This window comes from Podarcis raffonei, chromosome 10 (genome assembly GCF_027172205.1).
Source record: "Podarcis raffonei isolate rPodRaf1 chromosome 10, rPodRaf1.pri, whole genome shotgun sequence".
Classification (NCBI taxonomy): Eukaryota; Metazoa; Chordata; class Lepidosauria; order Squamata; family Lacertidae; genus Podarcis; species Podarcis raffonei.
Genome location: NC_070611.1, coordinates 10,703,253 through 10,723,255, shown reverse-complemented (window position 1 = coordinate 10,723,255; position 20,003 = coordinate 10,703,253). Strand labels below are relative to the sequence as shown.

Sequence of the window (20,003 nt, the reverse complement as noted above, 5' to 3'; positions counted from 1 at the left end):
CTTGCCCAGGATACTCCTATACATTTTATAATGGTAAATTGTATTGTCACATTTCTGGGCCGTATCCCATGCTATATCGGTAGGCACAATGATACAAAAACAATTCCTCAGGCTATCTGTGTATTCACTTATAAATGGAGAGTTCTTACGGACGAAGGCAAGCAAAATTCTCAATTAAACCATATGGAATCAAGACAATCCCTGTCTGAGCAGATTCAGCTAGGGCTACATTTAATTAGGAAGGCAACACAGCATGTTGCCTTAAAGGGCTAGTCTACTAATTCAGAGAAATCCAATACAAATAGTGGCATTTGCAAACTTTGCTGAGTAAGATTCAAGCAGACAATGGCTGCAATGTCTCCTTCATTATTGACTTTCGGGAGAAGTTTAAAAACATTCCTGTTTACCCAGGCATTTGATGGCTAAAAGATACAGGCCAGGACAACCTGAAACCAGTAAGCTTTTAGATATTCTCTTTTTTTAAATGTTCTTAGGTGGGTTCAAAATGTTTTAAATAGGTTTTTATTACATTGAAAAATGTATTATTTTGACGTTTTTGATGTTGGCTGCCCTGGGCGACTTTGGGAAGAAAGATGGCATAAATAATGACATAAATCCATAGATGTTTTCCTGCACATGCCCAGTTGTGGTGAGCCCTTAGCCCTCCAGATGTCGCTGAACTACAACTCCCATCACTCCTGGCCACTGACCACGCTTGTTGGGGCTCATGGGAGTTGTAGTCAGGAACACCTGAAGGTCCAAAAGTTCCCCACACACCACCTGTAGCCCCATTCTCTTGAAATATACTCACACAGAAAAGCCCTCTGGTGGTTTAAGCTTATTGTCCCCACTTCAGTTGAGAGTTATTCACGCCCAAATTTAACGGAAAGCAACAATACCAGCTCTTCCATTGCTTTCAGCAGCTAGGTAAGAGCTAATGTGCTTTTCATGTTAGGAGGGGGCAGTTTTTAATCAAGCTATTGCACAAGATCCAAACATCATTCAAAGTCCCACTTGCTTTTGTCAAGATAGAGCAATATTCTGCTGTTGGACCACCCTAATTACTCTTCAAATTGGTGCTTACCTGTGTCTGTATCTGGCGATGAGTAAGTCCCCTCTTTTCCTATATCCTCCCACCTACCACGCCAATGTGAAAATTTCAATAATCCTCCTTTTGATTTTTCCTGTTTAGAGATTGCAAAGCATCCCTAGTGCCACTCTAGGGGAAGCTAAAGGTAAAGGTACCCCTGCCCGTACGGGCCAGTCGTGTCCGACTCTGGGGTTGCGTGCTCATCTCGCTCTAGAGGCCGTGAGCCGGCGCCATCCGAAGACACTTCCGGGTCACGTGGCCAGCGTGACGAAGCTGCTCTGGCAAGCCAGCGCAGCACACGGAACGCCGTTTACCTTCCCGCTATAAAGCGGTACCTATTTATCTACTTGCACTTAGGGGTGCTTTCGAACTGCTAGGTGGGCAGGAGCTGGGACCGAACGACGGGAGCTCACCCCGCCGCGGGGATTCGAACAACTGACCATACGATCGGCACGTCCTAGGCACTGAGGTTTTACCCACAGCGCCACCCGCGTCCCATAGTGGAAGCTAGTGTAGCCTTTTAAAAAGTCTGTCAACAATTGTTGACTATGGCCTTTCTCTCATTTTTCTAAAATCAATACCTGCCCCAATCCAAGAAATCAAAGAGCTGAGACTCGTAGACCTCTGATAATCTTATATTGGTTAATTGTTTTTAATTGTTTTGTTCCTTTGCGTTGCCTTGAGCACTATATGTTCAAAAAGCAGGAAACACTTGTAATTTATAAAAAATATATCGTTTTGTGAAAACAAATAGAAGTCAAATCACAAACCTCTGAGGAATGTAGAACATATGCTGAGGAGGTGGTTTGTAAAGAACTCCTTCATAGACAGGCCACAAACCACTTAGAATCCTGAAGAGAGAACTCTTCCCACAACCATTAGGTCCAGTGATTAGAAGATGCATACCTTCTTCCACCTACATGTTATGAGAAACACAATAACCTTTGAGAAAGCAATTATTTCCATCAACAATCTAACAACAGGACTGACTTGGATGCAACGTTACCAAAGCTTAGAGTTATGACAATGCGTCTCAACGAACTATGGTTTTCTGTCTGAACTTCAAACTACAGCTTAAGAAGTAGGCTTGTTTCAAGCAACCATAGTTATGACAAACCACAGTTTAGGGGTTAGGCAACATGCTAAACTGTGGTTAATCTAACATGGAAACGGAAGCTTCCCATCTCTTTCTTGTTGCTGCGGCGAAAGAGGCGAGGCGGGAGGGCGATGCAAGCTGGAATGTTAAACCACAGTTAAGCATTAAGTGCAAACTGGGCACAGAGTACCACACACCACAAATAAAGGCACTGCAGCATTCTTCTTCATTGCCGTCCTGATGCAATTTCCCCCCAAATATAATATTAAAAATGTCAATTGTGTGGATCGCTGAGAATCATGTGCATAAAAAACACTCTTAGACCAGTCTTCTGTGCTCCCACTGTGGCTTGGGCAGGAAAAAAGCAATCGAAGCATAAATGTGGAGTCCCATTTACCATAACCAAGAACAGTGGCTTCATATATATAGTTCATAGCTTGTGTTTTATTCCCGTGTGCTTCCTCTATTGGCTATAAACTAACTGCAGTTTTTTTTTTTTTACTAAGTAGGAACATTTGGCTTCTGCAAAAATAGGTGTGTGAAAAACACGCCCATGCAACATGTGCCATAATCAATGAGAGTCCCAATATTTCTTGGACTGAGCCTATAGTTTTAGGACAAAACCTTTCCTCAGGTGACTTGACCACACTAAGGTCAAAATTGTAACATTTGCTTTCCACAATGTGTTGAGTTTTGCGGTTTTTATGCAGTGAGATTAATATGGGAAATCTAGGATCTCATTCTATGTCAGCAATTTGCATATGATTATATTTAGATCTAAATCAATATCAGAGCGGAGGAAGTAAAGCTATATATAAGCATGGTACTGTAATTTTTCGCCAGAATTTTTACCCCTTCTGCACTTAGAAAGTGTCTCTTTTTAAAGATACCAAGTATCATTACAACAATCATAAACGTTATAGTGCTAATAAAGTATGAGACACCCACCTCTCCCCCCAAAAACTAATTACATACACACACACACACACACACACACACACACACACACACAGAAGTGGGAACTGATACCCTATGCCACCATCTCATACCATTATGTGTAAAACATTATCATTGTGTGGTACTGCCAATTGCTTGGGTTATTCCCACCTGATACATATTCCCCTACTACTGCCAAATGAGGAATAGCACAGTCAGTAGAGCAGGAGACTCTTAATCTCAAGGTTGTGGGTTTGAGCCCCACATTGGCTGAAAGATTCCTGTATTGTAAGGGGTTGGGCTGGCTGATCCTTGTGGTCCCTTCCAACTCTGCAATTCCACAAATCTATGATTCCTAGGGAAGTGCTGATCAGGTGAGAAAGACCCATGTGATCAGCCCTGGCCACATGGTTGCAATATTAGCACTCATTCCCTACTGGGAATTCCCCACTAAGATGTTCTGTGGGTTCGCCTCTCCCGGTATGCCCCACAGAGAGCCTCAAGGTCCATAAATAGCGACACCCTAGTGGTCCCGGGCCCTACGGAAGTTAGATTAGCCTCAACCAGAGCCAGGGCCTTTTCAACACTGGCTCCGGCCTGGTGGAACGCTCTGCCTGCAGGATCTGATTTCTTTCCGCAGGGCCTGTAAGACAGAGTTGTTCCGCCTGGCCTTTGGCTTGGAGCCAATTTGATTCCCTCCCTCTTTCTTTTTTCTTTTCCTTTATCCTCCTGCGATGAGGCTACATTTTAATATTTTAATGTTTCATTATTTTAATGTTGTGTTTTAATTTTGTTTTTAAGTTGTAATCATTCAACTTGTTTTTATTATTGCTTGTTAGCCGCCCTGAGCCCGGCCTTGGCTGGGGAGGGCGGGGTATAAATAAAAATTAGTAGTAGTAGTAGTAGTACTGAAAGTTCTAGGAATAAAGATGTACCTACTAATTCGCCAGGTATAAAGCGCCGTATTTTTTGCTCTATAAGTCATACTTTTTCCCTCCTAAAAAGTAAGGGGAAATGTGTGTGCGTCTTATGGAGCGAATGCAGGCTGCGCGGCCATCGCTGAAGCCAGGAGAGCAAGAGGGATCAGTGCACACCGATCCTTCTTGCTCTCCTGGCTTCAGGGATAGTCACGCAAAGCCTCTTGAGCACAGCAGGAGCACTCCTCCCTCTTCGCTCAAGAGGCTTTGCGTTGCTTGTTTCTTGTTTTCCTCCTCTAAAAACTAGATGTGTCTTATTGAGCGAAAAATACGGTATTGCTGGCATCTACATGATCAGCTCTCAGCCAATTAATGTGGCTGAAAAAGTTTATCACATCAATGGGCCAGCAGCTGATTTGCATATGAAGCCATGCAATGCTATCCACTTGGTGAAGTAGTGGGTTCACCATCATCATCATCATCATCATCATCATCATCATTATTATTATCACCATCATCATCACGTATGACTCACCCCACCACCCAATGAGGAAGCAGCGTGGAACAATGATATCACATGCTATGCATATGTAGGGAGAGAGGTTATATGCTTCTATTCTTTACTGTGGAGGAAGCCCCTAAAAGGATCCTCTAGGAAAAATTATGGGCTATCTGGAAAATCACATAGTCCAATTCCATTGCTGATACTCTGCCATTTACGGTGTCCTCTGCTCAGGTGGGTCCTGCTTCATCTCAGCAGATGGAACTACACAACACGCAGAAATTAATGCATGCAGATGATGTATTAAAATGAATGGGAAAGCCAGAGAAACTCTTGGGTACATACTGTATTTTTCGCCCTATAGGACGCACTTTTCCCCCTCCAAAAATGAAGGGGAAATGTGTGTGCGTCCTATGGGGCGAATGCAGGCTTTCGCTGAAGCCTGGAGAGCGAGAGGGGTCGCTCTCCAGGCTTTTTTTCCCCCTTTATTTCCCCCCAAAAAAACTAGGTGTGCCTTATGGTACGGTGCGTCCTATAGGGCGAAAAATACGGTATCTGTGCTGAAGCACTTATGTGTCAGGATCAGGAAATAGTATCAAGAACACAGACGGACCAAGATAAATTCCCTCCCTACTGGCCACGTCCTAATTTAATAATTTTTTTTAGATTCTGCTCTGGAGTTTGCAATTCCATAGCCTGCACATTTGCTTAGTTCCTTAAAACTCAAGGTCCGTTTGAGAGCTTCGGCTGGAAATGAGCCATCCTTCAAATCCTGAAGGCTCCTACCGACTTTTAAAAGGAACAGGATCAGTTTACTGATATACATTCCTTGTTTACAGACTGCAAAAAGACAGATCGTGAATCTCAGGGCCCAGTCTCCTTAGATGCGCTACGCTATTAACCAAAGGTCACTAACCTAAGATCTGGGGCCGGATCAGGCCCAATCGCCTTCTCAATCCGGCCCGCAAACTGTCCGGGAATCAGCGTGTTTTTACATGAGTAGAATGTGTCCTTTTATTTAAAATGCATCTCTGGGTTATTTGTGGGGCCTGCCTGGTGATTTTACATGAGTAGAATAAAGTAAAGGTCAAGTTGTGACCGACTCTGGGGCTGCAGCGCTCATCTCGCTTTATTGGCCGGGTCATGTGGCCAGCTTCCGGGTCATGTGGCCAGCATGACTAAGCCGCTTCTGGCGAACCAGAGCAGTGCACAGAAACGCCCTTTACCTTCCCACTGGAGCGGTACCCATTTATCTACTTGCACTTTGATGTGCTTTCAAACTGCTAGGTTGGCAGGAGCAGGGACTGAGCAACGGGAGCTCACCCTGTCACGGGGATTCGAACCGCCGACCTTCTGATCAACAAGTCCTAGGCTCTGTGGTTTAACCCACAGCGCCACTGGCGTCCCATGAGTAGATTATGTGCTTTTATTTAAAATGCATCTCTGGGTTATTTGTGGGGCATAGGAATTTGTTCATTTCCCCCCCCCCCCCTTCAAAATATAGTCTGGCCCCCCACATGGTCTGAGGGACGGTAGACCGGCCCACGGCTAAAAAAGGTTGCTGACCCCTGCTATTAACACTTTTGGTGAAGTGAGAATTTCAGAACACATTTCTTTTCCCACAGTATATGGGGGAAATCCCCATAGTGTTTTGTTTTTTGCAATTACTGAGTAAAGTAGAGGCTGACACCTTGCCTTATGTAGAATCTGGCCATTTGCCTTCTAGGTAGTGGCGCCCATCCTGTGGAACGCCCTCCCATCAGATGTCAAGGAGATAAGTAACTATACAACCTTTAGAAGACATCTGAAGGCAGCCCTGTATGGGGAAGTTTTTAAATGTTTAATGTTTTATTACGTTTTTATATATGTTGGAAGCTGGGGCAACTCAGTCAGATGGACAGGGTACAAATACTATTTAATAATAATAATAATAATAATAATAATAATAATAATAATAATAAAATAATTCTCAGTAAAGGTGTCTGGATGAAAGTGAAGAAAAACTAACTTCTTACTGTAGTTATCAAGCACACCACATGCCCACCTGAATCCTGGGAATTCTAGTTCACCCCTCAACAGAGCTACAATTCCCGGCACAAACAATCCTTCCACAGATTCTTTGGGGGAATCTGTGTGCTTTAAGTGTGCTGAGAAATAATATATGTATGGAATGTATGCTATCATCCGGCCCAGAAGGATGGGATAGATTAAAGAAGTATACACAAGCTAGTTAAAATTCTTTTCAGTAACTAAAAAACCAAAACCAAACCCAGCAGGTTCTGTGAATACTTCCAGCCTTCTATCAAGCATGCTTTCCCATCTTCCTGGCCCTCAGCATCATGGATTCTGAAGTCTCAAGGTTGTCTCAGCAGTAGAGCACTCACCCAATTTTAATATTCTTTTCTTGATAATGTTTTTAAGGCAAGAAGCAGCACTGCTTGTCTACTTAGGAAGCAAAGAAAGGACATCTAACGGTAGCAATGGAACCCAAGAGTAGCTCTTAGGTGCTCTGAGCGTTCCAGCTGTCGTTATTAACCTGGAAATGGCATGAAAATGGAAAAAGGCCATCCTCACTGTCTACTGGGTGGAACAAGAAAAAGGACTGTATTTACATAGGGCCTGTATACATGGCCAGGGCTCCTTACTACAAGTACTGTTCCTAGATGTGTAATAGTTTACATGCATGTATAGTCTTTTCTCATGATCTCTGCAATGGACAGGGGCAAAGACCAATAGATGCCTGTTTTCCTCTGCACCTTTACTGAGAATTATTTATTATTATTATTTTTCCTCTGCACATTGATTCAATGTGTGGGCCACAGCATGAGAAGGGGAATCCTGTTTCCCTGTTTACTAAAGTCAGAGAAACTGTAAGCATCTGCTTCTAGCGTTGAGTCACTATGTCTGCTTTGCTTGATTCCCCCTCTTTTCTATATCGTTGTCCAATTAAGTAACAGAAGGTACATGAACTGCATGCTGCATTTGTGCTAACTGTGGTGGCCACGGTCAGAAGATTCTTGCACATTGTCTTACTTTGAAGTTTAGCCTTGACGCCACCACGTCGCCATTCGGGGTAATGATAGGAACGTTTTCACAGATAATTCCATGATCAACATCTATTACTCTTCCTACAAGTAAAACAAACAAACAAAAATTACAACATGTTAGTGAAGCACACACATGTACAGGAAGACAGACAAAAAGCTGTCAGTCTTGGGAGGGCTTATTCATGCAACGGACCCCTGACCGTTAGGGTCCAGTCGCGAACGACTCTGGGGGTTGCGGCGCTCATCTCACTTTACTGACCGAGGGAGCTGGCGTACAGCTTCCAGGTCATGTGGCCAACATGACTAAGCCGCTTCTGGTGAACCAGAGCAGGGTACGGAAATGCCGTTTACCTTCCCGCCAGAGCGGTACCTATTTATCTACTTGCACTTTGATGTGCTTTCGAACTGATAAATTGGCAGGAGCAGGGACCGAGCAACAGGAGCTCACCCCGTCGCCGGGATTCGAACCGCCGACCTTCTGATCGGCAAGCCCTAGGCAACAGCACAACTTCTGAACCCACCCTTCTCCTTTCAGGATCTTCTAAGTCTGCAAAGCACTCCTTGGCTTCACCTTCACTTAGCATTAGGGAGAATGAATGGTATTAGGGGTGATTAAACAGCATTAAAGCACACTGCATGGTTATTTCTTTTAAGTCCCAGCAGATGGAGCAGGAACGCTCTTTCCAGCCATTAGCTGGAATACGGTGTTGTGTGTTGGGCCACAGAAAGGTTAGCCTGTCTCCTTTTGGCTGGATGTGAAGGGCACTGCCTTACCTAATGCTAAACAGGAGTCTCACAGCTGTTTCTCTCTGTGAATCTGATCTTAAACATTTCACTGAAACCAGCCTCTAGCTTCTGAATTCACTGGTTTAGCATCATATTTCGATATCCAAAGCACGCTTCGCTACAGATGAGCAGAAACTGTTCAGAAAGTAATAAGAAAGGCAGAGACACTTGACTTTTTTTTAAACTTACCGTATTTTTTGCTCTATAAGACTCACTTTTTCCCTCCTAAAAAGTAAGGGGAAATGTGTGTGCGTCTTATGGAGCGAATGCAGGCTTCGTAGCTATCACAGAAGCCAGAACAGCAAGAGGGATTGCTGCTTTCACTGCGAAGCAATCCCTCTTGCTGTTCTGGCTTCTGGGATTCAGAATTTTTTTTCTTCTTGTTTTCCTCCACCAAAAACTAGGTGCGTCTTGTGGTCTGGTGCGTCTTATAGAGCGAAAAATACGGTATATGAATCCACATGTCTAACCTAAATACTGAAACCCTTCTTCATCGCAAGAATGTATCACTGAATGAATGAAATACCTTTTCTCAAAGACTTAAAACTGTTCCAAATAGCTGAAAACTATTCAACTATTGTTCCTAATGTAAAATAAACAATAGATTCATTATAAAGTCTGGCAGCATTTTTCTGAAGATTAACAAGAGTTCAGATATGCTTTTAAATAATCCAGATTTGTAACCAGGGAACGACTAAAGCAGTAGCAGCATACTATAGCCACACTTTTGACAATGTATTTATAGAATGACCTTCCCTAACCCCCATTGTTGTATGCCACTATAATTGTAAAGGTAAAGGTAAAGGTACCCCTGCCCGTACGGGCCAGTCTTGACAGACTCTAGGGTTGTGCGCCCATCTCACTCAAGAGGCCGGGGGCCAGCGTTGTCCGCAGACACTTCTGGGTCACGTGGCCAGCGTGACAAGCTGCATCTGGCGAGCCAGCGCAGCACACGGAAACGCCGTTTACCTTCCCGCTGGTAAGCGGTCCCTATTTATCTACTTGCACCCAGGGGTGCTTTCGAACTGCTAGGTTGGCAGGCGCTGGGACTGAGCAGCGGGAGCGCACCCCGCCGCGGGGATTCGAACCGCCGACCTTTCGATCGGCAAGCCCTAGGCGCTGAGGCTTTTACCCACAGCGCCACCCGCGTCCCTCTACTATAATTGTAGATTACAATAAATACAGTAGTGGGCTATATAACTGATTTATTATACACTTTTGATCATGAGAAGTGAAGGAGACATAATGGTATAGGGGAAAATACATATCCGAGAAGTAGTTAGAAATATCTAAAGTCGAGATTGTCTCCTTTACAGTCTCCATGCTACATAAAAAGGTTGTAATTTTCAACTCATGGACTTTGAAAGAGAGCTGGGGGTACTATCCTCAGAACACAAAACTTAACCAGAAAATGTGGTTACAATTTAGAAAAGTACACACGATTTGAAACCTCACTGCAGAACCAGAAATTACTTTTCAGTAAGTTCTCTTAAAGAACCACTTAATGAGGGTAAAAGAGGAGAGCGCAAAATATGGTCTGAAGCTCAACATCAAAAAAACGAAGATCATGGCCACTGGTCCCATCACCTCCTGGCAAATAGAAGGGGAAGAAGTGGAGGCAGTGAGAGATTTTACTTTCTTGGGCTCCATGATCACCGCAGATGGTGACAGCAGTCATGAAATTAAAAGACGCCTGCTTCTTGGAAGAAAAGTGATGACAAACCTAGATAGCATTTTAAAACGCAGAGAGATCACCTTGCCAACAAAGGTCCGTATAGTTAAAGCCATGGTTTTCCCAGTAGTGATGTATGGAAGTGAGAGCTGGACCATAAAGAAGGCTGATCGCCAAAGAATTGATGCTTTTGAATTATGCCGCTGGAGGAGACTCTTGAAAGTCCCATGGACTGCAAGAAGATCAAACCTATCCATTCTGAAGGAAATCAGCCCTGAGTGCTCACTGGAAGGACAGATCCTGAAGCTGAGGCTCCAATACTTTGGCCACCTCATTAGAAGAGAAGACTCCCTGGAAAAGACCCTGATGTTGGGAAAGATGGAGGGCACAAGGAGAAGGGGACGACAGAGGACGAGATGGTTGGACGGTGTTCTCGAGGCTACCAGCATGAGTATGACCAAACTGTGGGAGGCAGTGGAAGACAGGAGTGCCTGGCATGCTCTGGTCCATGGGGTCACGAAGAGTCGGAAACGACTAAACGACTAAACAACAACAACAACAAGTTCTCTTACTTTGAGTAAGTCCTCCAATCCTAGCCTATTTCACAACATGCTAGCATGCTGTGGAATTCAATACATATTTAAGGCAGCACCTTAAAAGCCATCATTTAACAATCCTGCAAGCAAGATGACCCCCAAAATAATATACATGTTAATAGACAGAATGAGGGGCGGTCAAAAATCAGCTGGGGGGGGAGATTATGCATTGGAAGCAATGAACAAGGAAAGAGTATTTACTAAGGTTTGTTAAAGAGAAGGGAGATAATGGGGAGGGAAGTTTTCTGGATAAGCCAGGAAATAAAATAAGTATTAGATGAAGAGTTACAAAAATTTCTTTAGAGAGGGCTACTGGAGGGCAAGCAGCATGGCGTATCATGAGAAGTAAGAAGCATGAAGAGGAAAGCAGAGAAAGGGAGAGCTGAATGAAAATATTGGAATTCCATTAGCAGAAGTAAAAGGTAAAGGGACCCCTGACCATTAGGTCCAGTCGTGGCTGACTCTGGGGTTGCGGCGCTCATCTCGCTTTATTGGCCGAGGGAGCCGGTGTGCAGCTTCCGGGTCATGTGGCCAGCAGGACTAAGCCGCTTCTGGCAAACCAGAGCAGCACACGGAAACGCCGTTTACCTTCCCGCTGAAGCGGTACCTATTTATCTACTTGCACTTTGACATGCTTTCAAACTGCTAGGTTGGCAGGAGCAGGGACTGAGCAATGGGAGCTCACCCCGTCGCGGGGATTTGAACCCCCGACCTTCTGATTGGCAAGTCCTAGGCTCTGTGTTTTAACCCACAGGGCCACCCGCGTCCCTTATTAGCAGAAGAGCTGCATGCAAATTTACAGATACAATTCCTGGGATTGCACCAAGGTGGAAAAGTGAAAGTTTGTAATGCACTGCCACATTTTTCATTCCATCATGGAGAATACTAAACTAGAATTATCTTCCTGACATCCTATGTTTCCATGTGCAGGGGGATTTTGAAGTGGTGGAGTATTCAGGTATGTCATCTTCCATCTGAAATGGTGCAGCCACAGGAACCAGGTATCATGTTGCTTTTACTATTATTATGATTATTATTAAATGTACAGATCAGCCTTTAGCATCTCACAGAAAACAGTTTATAAAAGTCAAGAGTTGGATGTGGAATATGCATAGCTGGGACCAGAAGATACCAGGATCTATTATTCTAGGCAAAGGAAATGAATTAAGTGGATAGTTTTGTTTAAATAGCTGTCCCAGGGTTTCAATTTCAAATTGCAAGCTGTTAAAGAGGAATCTTTAAAAAAAATAAAAAATGCATCATTCATTACCCTTGATTTCCAATGGGCCGTCTATATGTTGCTCTGTTTTATCTCTTTTCTTATTGTTGCTTTCACATTCTTGAGAAACAGCTGTCCTTTTGTAAATGCCCCTCTTCACTTCATCAAAGACTGAAAACATGTTGTACACACGAGCTGTGTAGCCTGCTAACTCTGTGACCTGCAAAACGATAAACGGTTGCAAAGATTAAAAACAGAACTGTGCCGATGAATTACTGTAGCACGTGCTTTTACTCTGCCAAGTATACCACCGGGTAATGTGCATTGTGTTCTGTTATTCCAGGGGAACAAGATGATTCCATGAAAGCAATGAATCCAATTTTGATGGGCATTCAGATATTTCTTCCTAAAGATAGGAGCTTCCTATAGAAATCCAGCTTCTTAGCGTAGTGTATGATGATGACATCACCACCTGAAAATCACTGGATGGCAGGGGCAGGAGAAACTTCAGCAGCTTTAAGCTGTCTGTAAGTGATTTGTGGACCAATAAATAACAACCTCAAGGAAAGAATACAGTGGTGCCCCGCAAGACGAACGCCTCGCAAGACGGAAAACCCGCTAGACGAAAGGGTTTTCCGTTTTGGAGGCGCTTCGCAAAATGAATTTCCCTATGGGCTTCCTTCGCAAGATGAAAGCCCATAGGGAAATCTCCGGGACAGCGGGGAAGCGCAGCGCGTCTTCCCCACTGTCCTCGGACCTCCTCCGAAGGCTGGCGGTGGGGCGGAGAGAGCTCCTCCCCCCGCCAGCCATCGGAAGGCTGCTCCGAAGGCTGGCAGTGGGGCAGAGAGACCTCCTCCCGCCGCCAGCCTTCGGAAGGCTGCTCTGAAGGCTGGCGGTGGGGCGGAGAGACCTCCTCCCGCCGCCAGGCTTCGGATGGCTGTCCTGAAGACTTGCGGTGGGAGGAGGGTTTTCCTTCCCACCGCCAACATTCAGAATGCTGTTCTGAATGTTGGCGGTGGGGAGGAAAAACCCTCCTCCCACCGCAAGCCCCGGGAACGGAGGAGAAGCGCTGCGCGGCTTCCCCTCTGTTCCCGTACCTGTCCTGAAGGCTTGCGGTGGGGAGAAAAGCCCTTCTCCGCACCGCCAGCCTGGCAAGCGGTCTCCATAGGAACGCATTAATTGATTTTCAATGCATTCCTATGGGAAACCGTGCTTCGCAAGACGAAAAACTCGCAAGAAGAAAAAACTTGCGGAACGAATTAATTTCGTCTTGCGAGGCACCACTGTAAGTACTTCTCTTTTTCATTTCTGCTGCCAACTTCTTAGAGAAAGGCAACACCGTTCACTTGGCTTCAACCAGCATCTGGTGACTGATACAGAAAGCAACTCTAGGCCTAATGCACTCCTGCTTGCCTGTCAAAGACACACTTTCAGATGCACTCGTAAACATTAAATGCTAGGCAAGTGTCAGGACACCCCACTGTTTGATTTAAAAGTAGGGTTGATGCCTGTTTACCAATTTATTCCCCCCCTTCCATCCCAGAAACATTTACTTGAGATGCTATTTGAAAGAGGAATTTTGCATGTGAACGAAAACTGGATTAATGGTCTGTTGTGGACTCCCCAATTCATCTACATCATGGGTAGGCAAATGAAGGCCCGGGAGCTGGATCCGGCCCAATCGCCTTCTAAATCCGGCCTGCGGACAGTCTGGGAATCAGCGTGTTTTTACGTTTGTAGAATATGTCCTTTTATTTAAAATGCATCTCTGGGTTATTTGTAGGGCATAGGAATTCATTCATATGTTTTTTTCAAAATATAGTCCGGCCCCCCACAAGGTCTGAGGGACAGTGGACCAGACCGCTGCTGAAAAAGTTTGTTGACTCCTGATCTACGTGCATGTGTGCATGCATGCATGCATGCTCACATATCAGGTCAAACACAACAACATTCAGACAACTATTTCACACACTTTCAAGCATACTGTGATTTTTTTATGTCTACATCCTGCAATGTTCTGGACATGCCATTGCTGCTGTAGGTGCAGCCAGATTCAGCACAGCGTGCATCCACTGTAACCATTTTACATCCCTGCTTTTATTTTGCAATCGATCATTAAATATGGCTGTAGGATTTTTCTGGCTTTAAAAGAAAACGAAGAGAGATGTCCAGCGCTACAAAAACATGCTGCTCTAATCCTATACTGCTGCACAACACAAATTCCATAGCGCTATGATCTTACACATCTCTCTTTAACTAGAAAAGCATTTGAGCGATAACTGAAAGATTGACTTTAACAAAACAAAAATGGGGTCATAAAATGGTACCCACCACAAGGGTTATAATGAATGGGTGTTAAGAGGAGATAAATTCCCTTCCTGATCTGTTCCTGCCCATGTCTAAACCCCACTATTTCAAAAAGATTGACAAGTAGTGCTACAGGCATCTACATTGTGAAAACAGTGATATTCCTCCATTCTCTTTTTAAAGCACTGCTTTTTGCAGTCTGAGAAGAGACAGAAGCTCCTCAAGTGAAATAAATAATAACAATTAATTAATTAATTAATTAATTAATAATAATAATTGTATTTATGTACAACCTTTCCGGGACGTGGATGGCACTGTGGGTGCCCACCCAAAGAGCCTAGGAGTTGCCGATCAGAGGTCGGCGGTTTGAATCCCCGCGACGGGGTGAGCTCCCGTTGCTCGGTCCCTGCTCCTGCCAACCTAGCAGTACGAAAGGACATCAAGTGCAAGTAGATAAATAGGTACCACTCTGGCGGGAAGGTAAACGGCGTTTCCGTGCATTGCTCTGGTTCGCCAGAGGCAGCTTAGTCATGCCGGCCACATGACCCAGAAGCTCCCACTGCCAATAAAGCGAGATGAGCGCCGCAACCTTTACAACCTTTCTGCCAAAGGCATCCAAGTCAATTTACAATTTTTATGGACTAAAACAAATGAGATAACATTTAAAGTTGGCTGTGGGAAGGGAACAGAGCAGGCTCTGTTGGCGTCCGTGTCTGCTTCCTGCACATCCTTCCTCCTCCTCGCACTGTCCCAATGGATTACCATCTGCCCAAGAGAGACAGGAGCAGTCTGGCTGGAGCAGGCCTGGTGTTCTCTGCGCCTCCTTCCCTCGGCCTCTTATTTCTCCTCACAGGGCAGATGGTGAATGACAAGGATTAGATGACAGTGTTGCGTGAAAACCTCATGAAACACGAGTGAACCAAACCTGCGGATTCAACGCTGAACATCTATGTGGAAGCACTCACACACACACACACCAATTTTACAACAGAATCATTCAGTTGTGTCTTGACCCCAATGAAAGATGATGCCATGGAAGTTGCCTGGATTTTTGTGTGTAGGGAAATGTTTGAATGCAAATCCCATCCACCCTCACCGGAATAATGTTGGCTCATTCTACTCAGGCCCTCACTCCCTAATCTGATTCTTTCGCGATGCCTCTGTTATAGATGGCGGCTGAAATTATTCCTTTGCCTTTGGCCTTGGCTCAGCCTGTCTTCCAAAAACGTAGGAAACCAGACCCAAATTTCTGGGGTGTGCGATGGGGAGAGATTCTGAAAGCTGGCGAGTTCCCAATCCACAAATTATGACAACCCCAAGCCGTAATGTGCCGTCTCCATCTGCTGGCAGAAAGGAAGTTGGACCAGCAAGATGGATGAAGGCAAAAATCCATTTAGGCCAGAACTCACTTTCCTACAGTGGCCAACCAGATGCCACCAGGAAGCCCACACAGGCCTGAAGCAATACTTGTCTCCTATTTCTGCTCCCACCAACTGGCATTCAAAGGTACAGTGGTCCCTCAGGTTACATACGCTTCAGGTTACAGACTCCACTAACCCAGAATTATTACCTCAGGTTAAGAACTTTGCTTCAGGATGAGAACAGAAATCGCCCGGTGGCGGCAGCGGGAGGCCCCATTAGCTAAAGTGGTACCTCAGGTTAAGAACAGTTTCAGGTTAAGAACAGACCTCCAGAACAAATTAGGTTCTTAACCCGAGGTACCACTCTATAGTGTATCTGAACCCAGAGGTCACAGCTAGCTATCACCGTCTCCCCTCCCACTTTCCAAAGCCATATAAGCTTATGGGCATCAGCAGGTCTTCTCAGAGCAAATTCCATAAATTAACTGAGGGCTGGCAGAAGTTTTGGGCTTCATCACTGGTACTGAGCTCTCTGTGCCCTGAAACGGTGCTGGTAACCTGTGTGTGTGTGTGTGTGTGTGTGTGTGTGTGTGTGTCCAAAGTGGTTTGCCAGTTTGGGTGGGAGCCGGGGTGTTTAACTGTCTCGCCAGAGTGGTACATGCTCTGGTTATCTCCTGCTTGGACTACTGCAATGCGCTCTACGTGGGGCTACCTTTGAGGGGGACACGGAAACTACAATTAATCCAGAATGCAGCAGCTGGACTGGTGATTGGGAGCAGCCACCGGGGCCATATATAGCACCGGGCCTAAAGGCTCTACACTGGTTCCCAGTATGTTTCCAAGCAGAATTCAAAGTGTTGGAGCTGACCTTTAAGCCCCTAAACAGCCTTTGCTCCTGAAGGAGCATCTCCACCACTGTCATTCAGCCTGGACACTGAGGTCCAGCTCTGAGGGCCTTCTGGCAGCTCCCTCACTAGAAGAACTGAAGTTGCAGAGAACCAGGCGGGGGGGGGGGGCGCCTTCTCAGCAGTGACGTCCTCCCATCAGATGTCAAGGAGGTAAAGAGCAACTTTTAGAAGACATCTGAAGGCAGCCCTTTATCAGGTGGTTTTTAATGTTCGAATATAAGCCGCAGCTTTAAAATTCAGTGGGGGCGGGGAGAGAATACCCGAATATAAGCCGATCCCTTAAAATTCCGCAGTCACCCACACCCATTCCGTTTTACCGTATGTCTGTTTCAGCAGTGATATTGTAAAAGCCAATTTTTGTAAGGCCGCAAATTTAAGCCGCACTTTAACTTTTCATAGTCGGAATTCGGGGAAAAAGTGAGGCTTATATTCCGGCCAATATGATTTGTTCTTATTTGTGATGGAAGCTGTCCAGGGTGGGTGGGACAACCCAGCCAGATGGGCAGGATAAGAATGATGATGATGATGATGATGATGATGATGATGATTAATAATAATAATAATAATAAGAAGAAGAAGAAGAAGAAGAAGAAGAAGTGGCCAGAAGCAACAGCGTCTTAAAAAGCGACACACATATTTAAAATGCCACCTTTTGTGAGGGCACCAGTAGGTTTCCTGTCCTGTTCTCCCCATGGTGCTTTCTATTAAAGCAGCAGGGGCTGGGTTGAATTGGATCCAAAATGCAGCAGTCTGATTGGTCCTAGAACAATGCAGCAGTCTGATTGGTCCTAGAACAATGCAGCAGTATGATTGGTCTGCAGGAGCCACCCAATCCAGCTCCAGATGGAAGTGAATCCACAACCTGATTGGCCTACAGGAGAATTCCGGAATTAGCCAATCACATGCAGCCCATTGTGTAAATAATGTATATAAAGCAGATACTTTGGGGGGACTTCCATTCCTCCTCACCACTATGAGCTGAATAAAGAGCATGAAATCCACTCTCGACTCCGAGTATATTTCAAAAACATTACAGAAAGGTCCTGCCACAGACACTCTGCTAAGATAATAAGATATCAGCAGATAGGCGGTGACTTCAAGCTTGCAGCCCTTCTGAGATTCCCAGCCAATCTCAGCCGATCTCAGTGGAAAGTGAAGCCTGAAGTTGGTGCTGATCAAGCTTTAAAGCAGGGGCCAGCAAACTTTTTTAGCAGAGGGCCAGTCCACTGTCCCTCAGACCTTGTGGGGGGCCAGACTATATTTTGGAAAAGCAAAAGAAAGGAAGAATTCCTATGCCCCACAAATAACCCAGAGATGCATTTTAAATAAAAGGACACATTCTACTCATGTAAAAACATGCTGATTCCTGGACCATCCGCAGGCCGGATTTAGAAGGCGATTGGGCCGGATCCGGCCCCCGGGCCTTAGTTTGCCTACCCATGCTTTAAAGCCTGGATATGCTCAGGTGGTTAGAGCATGGTGCTGATAACACCAAGGCTGCAGGTTCAATCCCTGTATGTGACTGCTACATATTCCTGTCTTGCAGGGGCTTGGCTTAGATTATCCTCAAAGTCCCATCCAGGTCTACAATTTGAGGATTCTTTTTTTAAAAAAAATTTAAAATTTATTAAATGTTACAAAAAAATAAAAATAAAAACAATAGAAACAATACATAACCGTACATAAAAACATGTATCTATACATTTTTCCAGAATGCAGACTAGAAAAGAAGAAAGACGAAAAATAAAAGAAACAAAAAAATGAAGAAAAATAATACTTTTCATAATCAATAATTCCAAATTCATACTTCAAACATTACAATATATAAATCCTAGTTAAAATATTATAAAAGACTTCCACCGCATTCACCACACGTCCCTCTTGGTTATCTTTTTTTTTTCCCCCGCCATTGCCCGAGACAAAATGGCGGCCGGGACGCTTCGCTGAGGCGAACGCCAAGAGGGCAAAAAACAAAACAAAAACACACACAAACGAACAAACAAACAAACAAAAACCTCTTGGTTATCTAATTCACCTCACAATTTGAGGATTCTATGTCTGAGCAGTAGCTTCAAGGCCTGCTGAGCTGTACTAGGATTTTCCATTCTAGCACAGCCCACCACACTGGAAAGGAAAAATGAGTCACCTGATATCATAGCGTTATCAGGTGTCTATAATGTCCCTGCTTGCTCACCTGTCTTCTGAACTATATAACCCTACCCTGCACAGTTCTTAATGAAATGTGCATTCCAATGTACACTTGGATGAACACCCGGAGACATCCTGGTGGAAAAAAGTCACATATAACTCTTTATTTGAAGGCTCAACCAGACTGAGTAGGTGTTGGCATTTGTTTGAAAAGTTTGTACTGAATATTAAGATTATTATTATTTATTACATTTTCATCTTGCCTCTCCTTCCAGAAGGAGCCCAGAGTGCCCATTTAAACAATGAATAAAGACAGTTTAAAAATCATGACAGCTAGCCATCTCAAACATGTCAGAAATGATGACAGTTCGAGATGCAGGTTTGAGTTGTCTTTTAGCCCAAGCAACCCGGGTTCAAAAACAGTCCTGGCAAAAAACGAGGACCTTGGTGTTGGAACTTTCTACACAATTCAACAGATTTGTACTTGTAAACCTGCATGTGTAGCTCTAGGATTACATTGCATAGTATTGGTTTCATCATGAATAAATAATAAATAATAATAATAATGTGGACATCTATTTCACAGCAAGAACTTGCAGAAATGTAAAGCAACTTGGGAAATAAGCACACAGTTTTTAACCGTCTCTGGCGCTTAAGTTTGGACTTGTAGATTGCAAATCTTAATTTATATTAAAACGTTGCCTGTATAGAGTAAGGTTGAGCCAAATTCTCCATTCTCTCCACAGAAACACCTGGGGTGACCCAGTGCACTAGTGGAAGCCACTACAAGAACTCTCACTGGCGCAATGGATTTCAGTGTTTCAATGTTTGATCTAGGGAAGGGTTTGTACCAACACCTGACCAATGAGGAATTTGTCAGCAAATGGCAGAAAACCATGGCTAAAAAAGCCACCTCTATTGGTCTGTCACCCCCCCAAGTGTATTACCTGCATTATGAAGGCGCCCAAAAGATGTTAAAGCAAAGATTATGGGATAATGAACACAGTGACTTGCGATCTCAATCACACACAGTCTGTAGTCCGCTGGCAGAAGGAGTACAATATGGGCATGTCTTTAAGTTAACATCTTACATTAAAAACCTGACAGTACCAAACTACCAAAGGCTTTTCACCAAAGCCAGACTAAACATCTTTCCTTCTGCAGTGTTGGATGGCAGGTTGAGAGGAGTTCCTTACCAGGACAGACTTTGCTCGTGTGCTCAAGACATTGATTTCATAAAACATATTTTGTTGCACTGTGCAAAATATGAGCAAGCCAGGGCTGAACTGATACTACCCTTGCTGGTACCTTTCCCAGGAAAATCAGAGGCTCACTATGTCAGGCTCCTATTGGAAGACCGGACAAACGCTAGAACATTAGCAGTGGCAAAGTTTTTATCGGTGGTCGCAAGAACCAAT

The 20,003-nt window shown here is 44.5% G+C and overlaps 1 protein-coding gene across 2 annotated transcripts in view; it reads right to left on the bottom strand.

Moving 5' to 3' along the window:
* ABCD2 (ATP binding cassette subfamily D member 2) overlaps positions 1–20,003 on the bottom strand; it is a 74,206-nt gene that overhangs the window by 16,606 nt on the left and 37,597 nt on the right. For both annotated transcript variants that reach the window (XM_053406141.1, XM_053406140.1), the window contains exons 4-6: positions 11,913–12,081; positions 7,575–7,669; positions 1,861–2,006 (exon numbers count right to left, since the gene is read on the bottom strand). In XM_053406141.1, coding sequence (XP_053262116.1) covers positions 1,861–2,006; positions 7,575–7,669; positions 11,913–12,081 — 410 coding nt within the window. The remainder of the gene's footprint in view (positions 1–1,860; positions 2,007–7,574; positions 7,670–11,912; positions 12,082–20,003) is intronic.